General features: G+C 45.5%; 1 protein-coding gene across 1 annotated transcript in view; it reads left to right on the top strand.

Annotated features, from left to right (window-relative positions):
- Positions 1–15,656, top strand: part of ZFHX3 (zinc finger homeobox 3) — a 236,315-nt gene that overhangs the window by 133,863 nt on the left and 86,796 nt on the right. Inside the window, 1 exon segment of the mRNA XM_030297608.1 lies at positions 6,250–6,481. Coding sequence (XP_030153468.1) covers positions 6,250–6,481 — 232 coding nt within the window.

Below are 15,656 nucleotides of genomic sequence, written 5' to 3'. Positions count from 1 at the left end.
CATGCATGAAGAACCAGATGTTAGAAGTTTCTATCACTGGGGAGGAGGAAGGAGCGGGGCCCCTCCAGATTTACAGAAATCAATGTTCTCTGACAGAAGTTGGTTAGTTTTCCTGGGAAACAAGTTACAGGAACACACTTTTTTGATTTTCACGATGAATTATTTTCTAACAAGAGTCCTCTTTTCGTCTCTTTGACTTGCAGTTGTGGCCAGGGTGAACGAGCACCACATATTAATGGGGTAGAATCCCACAAAGTAACACGGGCTGGCCTCCTTTCTCTCCCGTCTTTTTTAATTATTAATTTTCCTTTTGTGCTTGGATTTATGTGCCAGGTTCATTATCGAGGTGCTTCTGATTGCAGCAATGGCTTTTTCTTTCTGAGCCCTGCCCCCACCCCCACCCCAAGCTGGACCCACAGGGGAAGATGTGGGGCATTCGATGTTTCCATGTCCAGGGCACAGGAGTGTCGCCTTCCAGTTAAACCCAGATGGGACAGGAATTTTATTTTTTATTTTTTATTTTATTTTACTCATTTTGGGGGGGATGAGCATCTTAAAAGAGCTCCACCAAGATCAGAAGGTGGTTTAGGAAAAGGTCCCTGAGCAGTACGAGTGAGCCCACACTCCCCTGTTGTCAGTTTAAAGCACTGACCACCAGTGTAAGTCACATTCCTGATGGCTGTCAGTGAGGACAGTCATGCCTGCTGCATAGCGGTAATTTCAAGAAGTTGGAGATCGTTGGGCTCTTCTACTTCCATTTATGAGTCAAACTGGATACTTGTTAGAGGTCATTGTAGTTCTTTGAGCTTTCAGAAGTAAATCATATTGAAAGTTCTTAGGAATGACTATACATTTGCAGTTCATATAACTCAGTGTTGTGTGTGCACTTTTTAAACCAGCCAGTGACATTGAGGAAAATCAAGGAAGCCCTTAGGCAGGTCCAAGACTATAGGCCCGAGTGAGTTGGGGTAGACCTCAGTTACCACTATTCTTTAGCTAGTTGATCTTGGTTTCTTGGTTTATTAGTTGGTTACGCTTCTTCATCATTATTAGTTTGTGGATAGATGGCAGTTTTTCTTGAGTAAGCCTGGTTTTCACTGTTGGAGCTGGCATGTTTTCACGATGATATTCAATCCAAAGGGATGTCCTTCTCATGTCCCTCTTGGCGTGTTCTCCAAGTCACCACTGTCACTGTCTTAATCAACTGCAGGTTAAGGCCTGGGGTAGGGCGTGTTGTGTGTGTGTGTGTGCATGCGCGTGTGTGCGTGTGCATAGTGTCTAATGTGTTGTAGACATTTAGAAGTGAATCAGATTCAAACCTTGTCCAGTGGGCAGAGCAGCCGGTTTTCTCTGGGTCCATGTGTAGCGTGCACGCCTGAGAGCCTACTAGCCACAGCTGAAGTTGTTGTTTTGTTTTCTTTTTATTTATTTATTTTTTCAACGTTTATTTATTTTTGGGACACAGAGAGACAGAGCATGAACGGGGGAGGGGCAGAGAGAGAGGGAGACCCAGAATCGGAAACAGGCTCCAGGCTCTGAGCCATCAGCCCAGAGCCCGACGCGGGGCTCGAACTCACGGACCGCGAGATCGTGACCTGGCTGAAGTCGGACGCTTAACCGACTGCGCCACCCAGGCGCCCCTGTTTTCTTTTTTAAATTGTACAACTGACCTGGGGTGGCTAGGTGATTCGGTCGGTTGAGCGTTCAACTCTTGGTTTCAGCTCAGGTCATGATCTCACAGCTTGTGGGTTTGAGCCCCGCAGCTGGCTCTGTGCTGTCAGGGTGGATTCTCTCTCTCTCCCTCTCTCTCTGCCCCTCCTCTGCCTTCTGTCTCAAAATAAAAAATAAACTTAAAAATTTTAAATAAACCCTACACCTGACCTCATAGAGGTAAGAAGTTAAGATCGAATGCAGAGTAAAGTGGAAAAAGTAAAGCAAAACCTACGTTCCCCTCCCCAAGGATGGGAGGGCCTCTGATAGAGTTGAGGGAGAGGGTTGGAGCGTTGAGGATTTGTGGGGGAGAAAAATTCCCTCCCTGTCAAGAAGAGCAAGAATTCTGAACAGGGGCAGATCCTTTATTGAGTGTTCCCCTGAGATTTGTGCCTTGGTGGATTCTTCATATATTACAGTGAATTTAATTAAATACATTGGGATCCCAGTTGAGGGTATTCTAATTAGCTGGGTCAGGAACAAATTATTCTCTCTCCTCCAAATGAAAACATCTAGTCTTTTCTGCAGGGGAAGCATGTCCGTGGGTGACGGCTTGCTCTCCTGAAGTCCTCATTGGTCTCTCCAGCCCCACCCCCTCCCACTGCTTCATATTAGGCAGGTTCCAAGGGTAGAATCCTGGGGACACAACCAGTGCCACTTGGGATGGAGAGGGTATCTGGCCAACAGGTCAGGGCATTGACCCGCTCAAGACCTAGGAAATGACCCCATGGTGTGGAGAAGGTCATACAGGGCAGGACCCTGTTGCTAGCTTTGGATCCCTGTTTGCTCCAGGTTGGACAGCTGGAGAAGTACTGAGTGAGAATTTATAAAATCTGGTAAGAACAGGATCTTTGACCTGCAGGTAGACTCAGGTTGTGATCAGAAGTTTGGGTTGTGGGACGCCTGGGTAGCTCAATCAGTTAAGCATCCGACTTTGGCTCAGGTCATGATCTTGAGGTTCATGAGTTTGAGCCTCGCAAAGGGCTCTCTGCTGTCAGCGCAGAGCTTGCTTCAGGCCCTCTGTCCCCCTCTCTAGGCCCCTCCTCCCCATCAAAAATAAAAATTAAAAATAGTTTTTAAAAAGTTTGGGTTGGGATGTAACCTTTATAAGCAGGTGTTTCCCGGCAACCAATAAACAGTTTATTCTGCAGTTTTTTCAGTGTGTTGGAGAATGAACCCAGACTACAAACGCCGGCTTGGAATTTTGAATTAAGTTTTTGTACAAGCCTCTCAGAGAAGACCCTAAATATTCTCTAGACCAGGATCAAGGGGAGAGGCCATAGACCTGTTTACCTTGTTTCCTCTTATTCTTTTCTCTACCATTTGTAGCGTGTGTCCATTTCCTTTCCAAAATGGCTCCCAAATGGTAGATGGAAGAACTCCTGGTGGCACAAGAGGTTGCCATTTACCCCCAGGAGATTGAGTATAGAATGTTTTTGGAACATTTTCATCATATTGGTTATTTTTAAATCAGGAATTCCCAGTGTGATGTTTATGTCAATTCAGGATTTATATAGTTCTATCACCCAAGGGCCTATGGATTTAAGGACAAAAGACATTTGACATCTCAACTCCCATCCAACTCTTTTTGGCCACGTTGTCCTCTCTTCTGGCTCAGAGGTTGGAAACACCAGCCATTTGGAAAAGAGCCTTTATATCCATATTACAATTTTATGTTAAGGATTCAGTGCCTTATTGCAAGGAAATCCTGTCTCATGGGAGGGTAATGGGAATTTTGGGGTAAGGCTTTAATGATTCTTTTTTTTTAAATTTTTTTTTTTCCAACGTTTATTTATTTTTGGGACAGAGAGAGACAGAGCATGAACGGGGGAGGGGCAGAGAGAGAGGGAGACCCAGAATCGGAAACAGGCTCCAGGCTCTGAGCCATCAGCCCAGAGCCCGACGCGGGGCTCGAACTCACGGACCGCGAGATCGTGACCTGGCTGAAGTCGGACGCTTAACCGACTGCGCCACCCAGGCGCCCCTAATGATTCTTGTTCTAAGTTCATACTATATGATCTTACCAAAATCCCTCGATAAAATTCATTGCTTTGGATTCCATGGTTATTTTCCCTGTTATCTTTTATTTCATCAGTTGTTGTTGAAGCTTTAATAAATGTAATTCTTTTGGCCTTAGTGACCCAAGACAGCAGTACACGTTTCCCCATGCTGGCTCTCATACAAGTTTCCTGCTCCTTAATCCCAAGCCAGACCCCTTGCTCCCAGAAATATCTTAGTCCAGTTTTTGACTTTTGGGGGGGGCGGGAGGACTCTATAGGGAAGTTGGGGACAATGAATGTGGGCAAGCTAATCCTTTTCCCTTTATATCTAGCCCATCAGGCCCTCCTTCTCCCCAGGGTTGTAGCCTCCAAAAAAGATTGCTTTGGTGAATTCCACCCTCCTGAAATCCTCTTCAAGGACCCTGTCTCAGAGGCACATTGAAGATAAACCATTAAAGAGGAAATCAGCTCAAATTTATTTCCAGAAAGTAGCTTTTTATTATAAGTTGTTGTCATTGCCTTAACAGTTAACATTGAGTTCGCCAGTTCTGCCGACTCCTTCTGGTTGTGAAATTGCTGTAGGATGGCTGTTACTAGTGGGGATATTGTTTTGTTCCAAAGCTCTGCACCTGAGTGTGTCAAATCGTCCATTTTGGGGGAAAGAAGGGATTGTTCTCCTGGTACCTATGAAGCCCTTCCCATTTTTGCCTATACCTTGGCCTCAGAGCAACAGTTAGGTATGGGATGGTTTAGCCAATTTACATGATTGAAGGCCTGGGCCTCCCTTTCATCCCCCACAAAGATTTTTCTGCAACGGTCCATTGGCACGTTCATCCTTCCCTCTTCCAATAAAGCTCAAACATGCTTCTGGGATTTTCATAGTTTTCTACAGAACAAAGAATGTGTACGTGTGAGCACCTGAGCCTTGAGTGTGTCATTCAATGGGAAGTGCTGGTAGGGCCGCTTGGGTATTTTTAATGGAGCGCGGGGCATTCTAACTGCTCTGCCTTCTCAGTGTCTCAAGCTATAATCTAGAGAAGAAGGCTGTTGAAGCAGGATGAGCAACAGTTAGCATGGCATTGGCGTGTGCACATGCAGGTCAGAAAGGAGAGGAACAGCACAAAGTGGTTCCGAGACATTTTTTGTGTCTTCCCTGTGTCTTCTTGAGCCAGGCTCTGGGGTCTGGAGATGGGGGTGGGGAGAAGGAGGAAAGGGCAGGTAATAACACAAGCACATAAAACACATTATCTGAGTTTGCTCCTCCTCAGGGATGCTGGAGGAACATGGGACCCTGGTCCTAGTTCCCTCTCTCCCACTAAGTAGCTGGGTGACCTTGGGTCATTCACTTAAGTTTATTGGAGTTGTTTGCCCTACTTTATAAAGGGCAGCCAGTAGAAAAATTCCCTCTTCTCCTAAAATGGGATCGTTTGAAATGAAGGAGATTATCCTCTCTATACCAGGAGCTTGTCACTTCCTCAGCTGTTAGTGAGAAGGGCCCATACCTTTCACCGTTTTCTCAAAGAGGCACACAGAGTTTGTGAGTTTTGTCCTTGGATAATCTTCGAGTCTTTTACAGTACACAGAAGTCTGGGGTCTGCTAACTGTTCCCATGACCTCTCCTGTTCTTGCACCTCTCACTTTAATCCCGTGTGTGTCTGCTTTCTGCCACGTTTTGGGCTTCCTTGTTCTGGAATCAGAACACACAAATACAATCAAGAGTGTAATTTTGACCATCTGATGCACTAAGCCAAGTGACCTTCAGATGTTGACAGGCAACCAGTCTGGAGAAATTTATTTTTCTGTGTGTGTGTGTTTTTTTTTTTAATCCGAAGGAAAACCTAATTTTAGGTTCTCCTAATAGACTGTGGTTCTAAATATAAAAACTTGACCTGTCATTCTTGTGGAAAAGCCAGACAACAGCTTTGGCTCTGCGTTACTGACCTAGGATTCTATGCAGGGAGTGTGACCATATAGGCTATCACCTAAAGCAGAGGTTGGCTAACTTTTTCTGTAAAGAGCCAGGTAGTAATATTTGAGGCTTTGAGACCCATGCTGTCTCTGTTGCAACTACTCAACTCTGGTGCTTGGAAAGCAGCCATCGTTAATATGCAGATCCGTGGATGTGGCTGTGTTCTGTTAAAACTTTATTTACAAAATTAGGCAGCAGGTTGGAGTGGGCCCACAGACCATTGTTTGCAAACCCTGATCTAAATAAAGTGGGGCATTCTGGAGAGTCTGAGGAAGAACCTTGGATTATTGTGCCAGGAAGACCCAGGTCACCTGGGGAGGGTCGGCACTGTCAGCCTCAGCAGCTGCGTGGAAAGCCGCCGGGGAAGGGACGTTCGGGGGAGTTGGGGAGGGGAGTCTGCTGGCTGCTGGCCCTCGAAGCACTGCTGGAGAAGAAGGTACGTTGGGGAAGACAGAACAGCCCCTCCCAGGAATCTCCGCCCTGGGCTCCGGCCAGGAACGGGTGGGCTCGTGGCGGTGGTGGCTTCCAGTGGCTTACCCACGACGTGTCCCTCTCCTCTGCCCCTCGCAGCACCTGCAGCAGCACGAGAGCGGAGTGGAGGGCGAAAGTTGCTATTACCACTGCGTCCTGTGCAACTACTCCACCAAGGCCAAGCTGAACCTCATCCAGCACGTGCGCTCCATGAAGCACCAGCGCAGCGAGAGCCTGCGCAAGCTGCAGCGGCTGCAGAAGGGCCTTCCCGAGGAGGACGAGGACCTGGGGCAGATCTTCACCATCCGCAGGTGCCCCTCCACCGATCCTGGTGAGTGGTCTCACGGGCCCGTTGGTGAGTGGTTTCTGGTGGGGGCCCGGTGTGGACCTCCCGAGGGCTTTGGTTTGCTGCTGCTCGTCCTCGTGTCCCATCACCGACCGCACAGGTGACCATCGTATTCTGGAAGGAACATTGTGTGCATTCTTGCCTTTCTTTCTTTTTCTTTTTTTAACTGAAGGAACTTCGCCTCACTTTCTTCAGGTGTCACAGGCCACTGCCCAATGAGCAGGACAACTGGAGATGCTGTGTCTCCTATCCCCAGATTCCTCCGGTGCTTACTCTAGATTCACTTTATTGGTCCAGATGGACATAAAGCAAGTGCTAAATTATGGCCTGCTCGCTGGTAGGGATAAGAGTTTGTGGCCTCAAGTCCAGTGTGTAAGAATGAACTTCAGAGAGGATCAGAACAGCCTGCGCTTGTTCTAAACATTTTCCCGTTGGCTTTGAGGGTGCCTCTGCGAGTCATGGCCTGGTGCTGCCTGCTTCTCCACAGGGTCGGGGCCCCCAGGGGAACCTCGCCAGCTCCTGGCTCCCACCACAGTCCCCTTTTTCCGTCACTCCCTTCCACTTCTTTGTGGTTCTCTTTCCCACCAGGACCTCCCTGGTAGAATCCTCCTTCTGTGTTTTCAGCCCTTCCACTCCCTTTCTCTCACTGTGGAATCACAGGGCATCAGGGCCTCTTTAAAAACAACAGAACAAGAGCTCTCCCACAATCCTGTGTCCTGCTTCTCTCTCTGCAATAGAATCTTCAAGGTTCTTGAAAGAATAGCCTGTATCTGTTATCACCAGCCGGTGCCTCAGCTTACCATAGCCTGTCTCGCTGCATCAGCAAACCACCCTTGAGAGGTCACCATTGACCTTGGATTTACCCAACCCTGTAGCTACCTGCTGGGCCTTCTTCTATTCTTTCTGTGGTCTCTGAAAGTATTGCGTGGTCCCACGCCGAAGCTCCCTTCCTTGAGCTTCCAGGTTGTGTTTCTGTCCTGTCCTCGTGTTTCTCTTGGCCATCCTTCCCAGCCTGGCCCCTGGCTCGTGGTCCTCGGCCTGCCCCACCTTCTGGCGTCATCTGGGAGTTAGTCCCCGTTCCTTGGCTCCCAGTCCTTTAAAGCTTGATTTCTGTGGAGTTTTTAATCTTAATTTTATCTAATTTCACATTTTTATAGTTCTTAAAGGCAATAAGTTATGTAAACCTTAAGAAAAATGGCATGACCCTCCCCGTCCCCCATCCCCTTGCCCAGAGCCATGGCTTCCAACTTTTGTTTGTTTGTTTTGTTACATATTTCCATCTTTCTTAATGTGCTTTGATTTCTTTTTTTTTTTTTTTTTATGTTTTAGACATTATCTATTGGCTTTCTACTCTAAACGGTGAGACTTTCACGACCATTCCATTCTACAAACCACACACTTCTACTGACACACACCCATCCACAAACTCACACGTGGACACCTCAGACTCCATACACTCCCCTGCACACCACCCCTGGACCCCCTACATCACACTCCCCAGCCCCCGCTGTATACCCAGTCTTCTCTCCCCTCATCTTCCATGATGATTAAATAATAATTTGGGGTTATATTAATATTCAGTGTTTTCATTATTCTAACTCTATAAATATTAATCACAGCTGAGCCATGTAGAGTTTTATAATTTCATTTACCTTCTTGTACAACTTTTTATTTTCCCTGGTTTGCTAGGTATCTATGATTAATTCATGGCTAGCCCTCTGCCAGAGTAGACATTTCCTGGTCTCTGAAGGCCCTGCCAGATCAGTTGTTCTGTCAGCTTCGTTTCTTCCTGGAGATGTCCCTCCTGAGCCCCTCCAGACCCCTCTGCTCCCTGCCCCTGTCCCTACCCCCTCGGTGCTTTTTTGGTCTCTTTACGTAAATGGAGTGAGCTGCTATATGAAAGGGGGAGCATGCGCCCTCCCTGCTGGAGTAGCTGAGGTTTCATTCTCAAAACGGAGAGGCCAGTTTCTTTCTTTAGGAACCAGGGTCATTTCTTGGGTGCCAGCATAACTTTTGTCACCTCTGGGTCACTGCAAGACTGTTCTTTCCCCTGTGTTTTTCAGATGTCTCTTCTGGTTCAAGTTCAAATGCTGTGATCTCGGGGGCTTCCTCTTGGTGCCCGACCCTGTCCCTCCACCTTTATGCACTCAGGAATGAGGGGCAAGGCCGACACCCCAGACTCATCTATGCCCGAACACAGCCTGTGGAGCCATCTGCCTGTGGGGGTCCCCGTTTTCCGCCTTTTGGCCTCTGTTTGATCCTGCCACTTGGCATTATTTTGCTGTGGAGCCATTTTACAGGATTCTCCTGCCCCATCCATAAATGCAGACCTATTTATTTCAGGGTTGTTTTTTTTTTCTCCCCCAGCTCTGCATACGTCATTGTTTTAATCTTCTGTTAAAAGCTGGTCCCTTTCGCCCTTCAATTCTTTCTTTCACTCTCCTCAGAATTCCCTTTTTATTAATGAGGTGCCCCAAACTAAATAGTGTACAGCTGCCATTTCACCCGGGGTCTATGGACTGGAACAAACAGTTCCCTGTTTTATAATGTAATACTTCTATTTATGCAGTCCGCTCTGGAATTGCTTTCTTACACCATTGCCTTCTGGGTTTCTCTCATTTAATGCGTATTAAGAGTTATTTTTCCCCCTGAAGTGTATGAGCAACTTTAGTCTAGATGATAGACTTCCTTTCTGTATTTCAAAATCCTTTTGTATTGTCTTTGGCCTGGAGTCATGTTTTTTGCTCTCTACCCTCCTCCCTCTCCATCCTGCGCCCTCCCTCCCTCACACATTCGGGCTGAGCCCATACTCTTCACTAATGACAAAAGGGCAAATTCTTAGGTAATGTTCACGTTGACAGTAAAAGTAACTTGGTGCCATTTTAGAAACCCCTTTAAGACAACTCCTTCTAAAATGTGTCCTCCTTCCCCATAGGGATTGGCTCCTAACTTCTTGAGAGAATATTTTCAAGAAAAGGTGAATTTAAGACACTGAAAGTCATCAACTTCAAATTTATCAACAGAGACTTTATCAAATATTCCCAATCTTCTCTTCTCTCAAGTAGGGGTCAGGACATTAGTGTTCAGCTGGAACCGTCATTCGTGTAGCATAAGGAAGCCATGGGGAGGTCTTCGAGCACCTTTTGGGGACCCCTGCTTGTTCTAACTATAAACTGCGTGTAAATGGTGTGCTGTCTAGAGTTTTCTACTCTGGCCTTCTGTCAACAGCTAGTTAAATGATGGTGTTCTTTCTTCTTTCCTTTCTGCCTCTGTTGTCCACACACCAGAAAGTTGTCCAAAAGAAATAACTTCCTTCTCTGAACTCAGGACCTCCAACCCCAGTCCCCCAACACCTTCTTTCCACAGGTATCCTTGCGTGGTCCTTGCTGCGGCTGGTGGAGAGAACTCTAGAATAGTTTCTTCCCTGTGGTTGACAAAAAAAATCTCTTCAGATTTTCCTTGTTAACTTAAAGCCACTATGTTTTCCAGTCAGTCAAGTTCACCACGTAGCCTTCCAACCCGCATGAATTTGTAAGTATGGAGAAGGAGACACGGTGAAGCTCTCCTCCGCCCTTCAGAACTTTGTGGTAGCGGCCAGGATTCACACCTGTCACTGATCGCATAAGCCCTTGAGAGGCCTCGTGGCCGAACTTAAAACACCTAGGCCCTGCCCTGCACCAAAGAGCTAAGTGTCAGCTGCTGGAGGTGTGCTGATAGTACACCACTGCCCCCTGCGTGGTCCTGCTTGTGTGAGGCTTTACCCTTATGCTCGTGGGCAAGCCAAGCCCTGTATCATATTGTCTTTAACCTAGCGTGATAGTTGTGTGCTTATGCTTGCCACGTCACCCCCCACACTAGACAGGCAGGCACACACATGCACGTGCACACACACACACACACACACACACACAATGGGACTTCCCTTTTAAAAAATGGCTTGGAAATATACAGCTCAGAGAAAAGGAAGTAATTTAAACAGGTGAAGTTTCCCCTCTGCCTCCCTGCCCAGTTTTTTGGTAATGGGCTTGAGTGCATTTTCTGCAAGACCAAGTGTTCTCTGGACTTTCTTGGGATTTGGTCTTTTCATTTCGTGCCCACAACCAGGTAGAGGTAGAGGTAGAGAAGGCCCGTTGTTAAGCGCTGACACACTGAGTTCTAGCCTTTCGTTATTGGCCCTGACTGTTTACTTCCCCTTAGTTGACTGGAAGCTCATGGAAGATTGAAAGCTCTCATAGGTGGGTCATGTGAAGGACCACTTCCCTGTTTGCTTATTAAAAAGGCATTTCTGGCTCCCGGGTGAAGCTGTAGTTAATTTCACTATATCATTGCCCTGGACTTCTAGAAGACAAGAGGTCCTTTGTGTTCCTCCTGTCTGCCTGCCTCCTCCTCCTCCTCCTCTTCTTCCTTTTTTCTGTCTTACCCTTGCCTTAACTATTTTCTCTTGCACATAGTCCTAGAGCTCCAGACTTTGCACAGATGTAATTTAACGGTTCTCGATTGCACGCCGACTATGTTCAAGACTTTTTATGAGTCGGGAGACGCCTCTGACGTTTCCTCTCCTCTCTTGATGTGGATACCCTGGTGGATATGCCAGCCCAGGCATTCGAGGCAACCAGATGATGACTCAGTTTACAGAGGGCACAGCTCTTTGGAGTTTAAGAGAATATTTTGTTTGGAGCGGAAGCTGGCATCCCCCTTCACTGACACGTCTTTGGCGCTCGAGGTCGTGAATTCCTGGGGTCGGGAGGCAGAGGCTTGCCAAGTGATAATGTGGATTTGGTGACAACCTATTCTGAAACACTCACTGGCTTCTCTTGATGGATCATTTTTTCATACCATGTTTCAGGGAGTTTTTGCTTTTAACTTCTGCAGCTTAAAAGAGTAAGAAAATGTTCTCTTTTCAAAACTTTCTCATTTTGTCCTGTTTTTATTTTTCAAAATTGGTATGAGGCTGCCTTCTAACTATGAAGTACATCTTTTTTTTCTATAAGTAGCTAAATTATATACAATTTTAGAGTAATTTTTCTCATAGCACTGAAATATGTTAAGGCCAGTTCTGTAATTCCAAAACATTGTTTTTGTAAAACCAAACAGCTGTGTTCTTTTTTTTTTTTTTCGCCTTTTTATGGTATGTCTTGTTGTTGGGACTTGGGAAAAGGTATAGGGATAAAAATATTTCCAACTAAAGACATTACATGTAAAAGAAATCACAACAGATTGGAGTGAGTGAAATTTTATATATTACAGAGGAGTGGAAAAATAGGACTGTGTGTTAAATATATTCTCTGACAAGGACTGTTTGGACAATAGAATTATAAACCTCAGTGTGCTTTTTGGAAAGATGCTTCACAACGCACAGATAAAGAGAGATCATTATGTGTCAGCGTGAAAGAGGGCATAATACCGTTAAAGGAAAAATGGAGTTTATAGAATAACATGATTTGGTTCTGTTAGTTTGATTAATTTGATTCTATTTTGTAAAAGTATTTTTCTTAAAGCTTTTAAAATAACCATTCTCAGCAAAGTTTGTAATTGGCGTCCCTGGCTGTTTCATGGGTGGGATCTACTTAACGTGGAATCTAAGAGAGTGTCAGGCACATGGCAGGACTCAGATATTGATGGCACGTGTACACACAGATACTAACACAATTGCTAAGAACATACCAAAGAGTAAATCTTGGTTGTCTTTTGTCGTAGAGACACTTTTCTGTTTGTCACTGTAAAGCATACATAGTTTGATTACCGTCTGATTCTCTTGCATTTTGCATCTACATGGCGAGGACAGGAGTAGTTCTTAGGGTATATACACTGTCTTGTTTTTCTGTTGGAACAGATTTTCTGATTTGCCTTAATTAGTCCTCTAACAATCTACAAAGGTCAGCGCCAATTGCCTGTTCATTTACATTTGTAATTGTGATGGCTTCTGATTACATATTCCTTGTCTTAGTCCTTCCTGTAAGTATATGCTAGTGTGCCCTCCCCTTCCCTCCTCCCACATCCCGCACATGCATCAGCCCAGTGTGGACGCCGAGGATCTGACTCTTCATACAAGAAACCTTTGTAGGGATGGTCCAGCCTTCCCTTGAATTTCAGCGTCTGTTATGGAAAGGCATCTTGGAGAGGCCGTCGCTTCTAAGTTAGGAATATAATGAAGCCAGAGTCAGGGAAATTATGTCGATGCCAGGCAAGAAATCTGAGAGCCATTATCTAGGAGCCTTCTCGAACTGGGTAATTAAGGGCAATTAAACTTTCCTGCTTGCTCTCTGCAAAATATGCTAATGATCTGGTCTTTTGGAAGGTGGACACGTCTGAAATGTGGTTTCATTGCCGTCCCATGTTCTGGTCTGGAAGGGTCTCTCTGAAGAGGGTGAGATGTCACGACACCAGTGGCTTGGGCAATGGGTCCAGAGTCTCCAACCTCCCATGTAATCTCTTTCCTCTCTGTCTTTTCCGGGAGAGGCTAACATCCACATCCAGACATGGACCTTTAAGATATTATCCAAAACCTGGCTGCAGTAGCCTGAGTTGCAGTGATGCTTATTCATTCGCCCTTTCATATTCTAGATCTGCCATTCACTAGTTGATTTATTTTTATGAGCTGATCAAAGCTACCAGGGATTTGTTTGTTTGTTTTAGTTTACTATATAAATCTGGAGCATACGTTGCCCTGTACACTGGGCTATACGTGTGCCTACACATTGTGGGCCACTTAGCCTTGTTCTTGGTTGGGGGCTCTAGGTTGTCTTCCATACTGTCCTCTGGGGTAGGTAGTAGTGTGTGTCCTCATGGCCACCTAGTGCTGCCCACTCTGGGAGGCAGCAATACCATGGCCACTCTCTTCTAGGGAGGGTGGTAACAAGGAGCACTGCAAAAAGGAAAAAAAAAAAACAGGGACCTGCTGGTGGTTACTGGAATTAGGAGGGGTGTGTGTGTGTGTGTGTGTGTGTGTGTGTGTGTGTGTGTGATGAGTCAGTATTGGATGGTGCCCTGTTGAGGGATATGAGCATGCCAGAGAGCCCAGAAACACAGGAACCCCCGGGGGAAACTTAGAATATCATATCACACCAAGTGTTATTTTAGTGAAACCTTTATGCCAAGTCACCTTTGAAAAGGGGTATCTAAGGAACTTGAAAGTTTGAAACTTGACCTTCAGGTGAACAAGGATTGTTAGACAGTGAGTGGGTGTTCTTGCTGCGTCGGTTGGGGTTTGGGGATTTCATTGGAAGGGAGGGGCCTGGTGATGACCACTGTAGCAGGACACATTGGCCCTGTGTGTGTGTCCCTCACCCCAGCCTCGGCACTTAGTACCTCTTGTATTGCTCAAATGTAGTTTTCAAGAGAAATAATGGCTTGTGTTTGCTTTGCCTTTAGAAATGTGCAAAGGATCCATATCTTGGGCTACTTATATTCTATATTAAACTTGTTCCTGACCTTGGTTGGGGGCCAGGGAGGAAAATAGAACATGCATCTCTTTGCTTACAGAAATAGCTCAAAGGCTTCTCAGACTTAGAGATGTTAAGGAACCCCCTTCAAACTGTGACCCAATTATGAGAATTATAGTTTCATATGATTTTTTTTACACATTGACTAGAAATGAAAAGTGTTGTGTCCTTCCAGATCAGTATAAGCACTGTCCTTAGTTCCATGGTCGTTGGGTTTCTAGATCCCTTGAGAGCAAAGTGAACGTCTCCAGATCCATGCCTGCCCATCTAGTATGGTAGTCATGGCCATATGTGGCTATTTAAGTTTAAATTAATTAAAGTTACATAAAAATTTTAAATTCAGTTTCTTGGGGCACCTGGGTGGTTCAGCGGGTTAGGCAGCCAACTAGATCTCAGCTCAGGTCATGATCTCATCATTCGTGAGTTCGAGTCCTGCATCAGGTTCTGCATTGATGATGTGAAGCCTGCTTGGGATTCTGCCTCTCCTTCTCTCTGCCCCTCCCTCGTTTGTACACGTGCACGTTCTCTCTCTCTCTCTCTCTCTCTCTCCTCCCTCACACAAACACACACACACACACACACACACACACACACACACACTAAATAAACTTTTAAAAAAATTCAGTGTCTCTGTCATACTAGCCAAATTTCAAGTGCTTGGTATGACATGTGGCTCATGGCTACCTCATTGGACAGTATAGATTTATAGAACAGTTGAGAAAGTTCTTTTTACATAACTTATATTTATAGAATAGTTGACAAAGTGTTGAGGTCCTCACTGGGATTCCTTAGAATTATGGCAGGCCCAGGCTGGGTTTGGACTGCACTTTTTATGAAGTTCTTTGGCTTCCATTTTAAAGAATATGGTACCCACCCACCACCTGCTTTCTGCCAATTCTGGATGGGGTATAGTCTTTATTGCTCTCCTTTCTCTCTTTTTGCTTCCTTTTCTTGGTTTTTCTCAATGTGAGAGGTATGCTTCAAATAAGCATGTAAGCCTATTCTATTAGCAGTGTTGAGGGAGTTTGATCGGACTTTCTAAAGATGCATCTTGCAGAGTGCATGTTAAAGGGCTTTTTATAGTTCATATCTCAAGACTATCTTGAGACCTTTGGTGTATATGTTAACAAAAGGAGCTATTGATTGCTTTTAAAAGATCCTTGACCTTTGCTCTAATTAGAATATTAAAAATTGGACAGTGTGTGATTTTTCTTGGAACAGACCTGTTGTTTTAACTTAAAATTTGATCCCAAACTGTCGTCTTCTCATGAAGTCAAAAAAAGAATCTGTGTTCTTTTCTTCCACTGTTTCCATTGGTTTAAAGTCCTGAGCTCAGGACAGAGTTTTTCTTTCTGGACTGCCTTACTTGGCTTAGGGCTGCCATCACAAAATATCATAGACTGGTTGGCTTACCCAAGAGAAATGTGTTTCCCCCAGTTCTGGAGGCTGAAAGTCCCAAGATCAAGTCATCGGCAGGTTTGGTTTCTCCTGAGGCCTCTCTCCTTGGCTTATAGATGGCTGCCTCCTGTCCTCATGTGGCCTGTCCTCTGTGTGCACCTCCCTGCTATCTGTCTGTCTGGATTTAAAAGGACATCAGTCAGATTGGTTTAGGGCCTCCTTTTACTCGAATAGCCTCCTTTTATATGATCAGTGTTTCAAGGGCCCTGTCTCCAAACACAGACACACCTGAGGAACTGGGGTTAGGGCTTCAATGTATG

This window comes from Lynx canadensis, chromosome E2 (genome assembly GCF_007474595.2).
Source record: "Lynx canadensis isolate LIC74 chromosome E2, mLynCan4.pri.v2, whole genome shotgun sequence".
NCBI classification, from domain to species: domain Eukaryota; kingdom Metazoa; phylum Chordata; class Mammalia; order Carnivora; family Felidae; genus Lynx; species Lynx canadensis.
The sequence above is the reverse complement of the archived record's forward strand: the minus strand, read 5'-3'. Positions and strand labels throughout refer to the sequence as shown.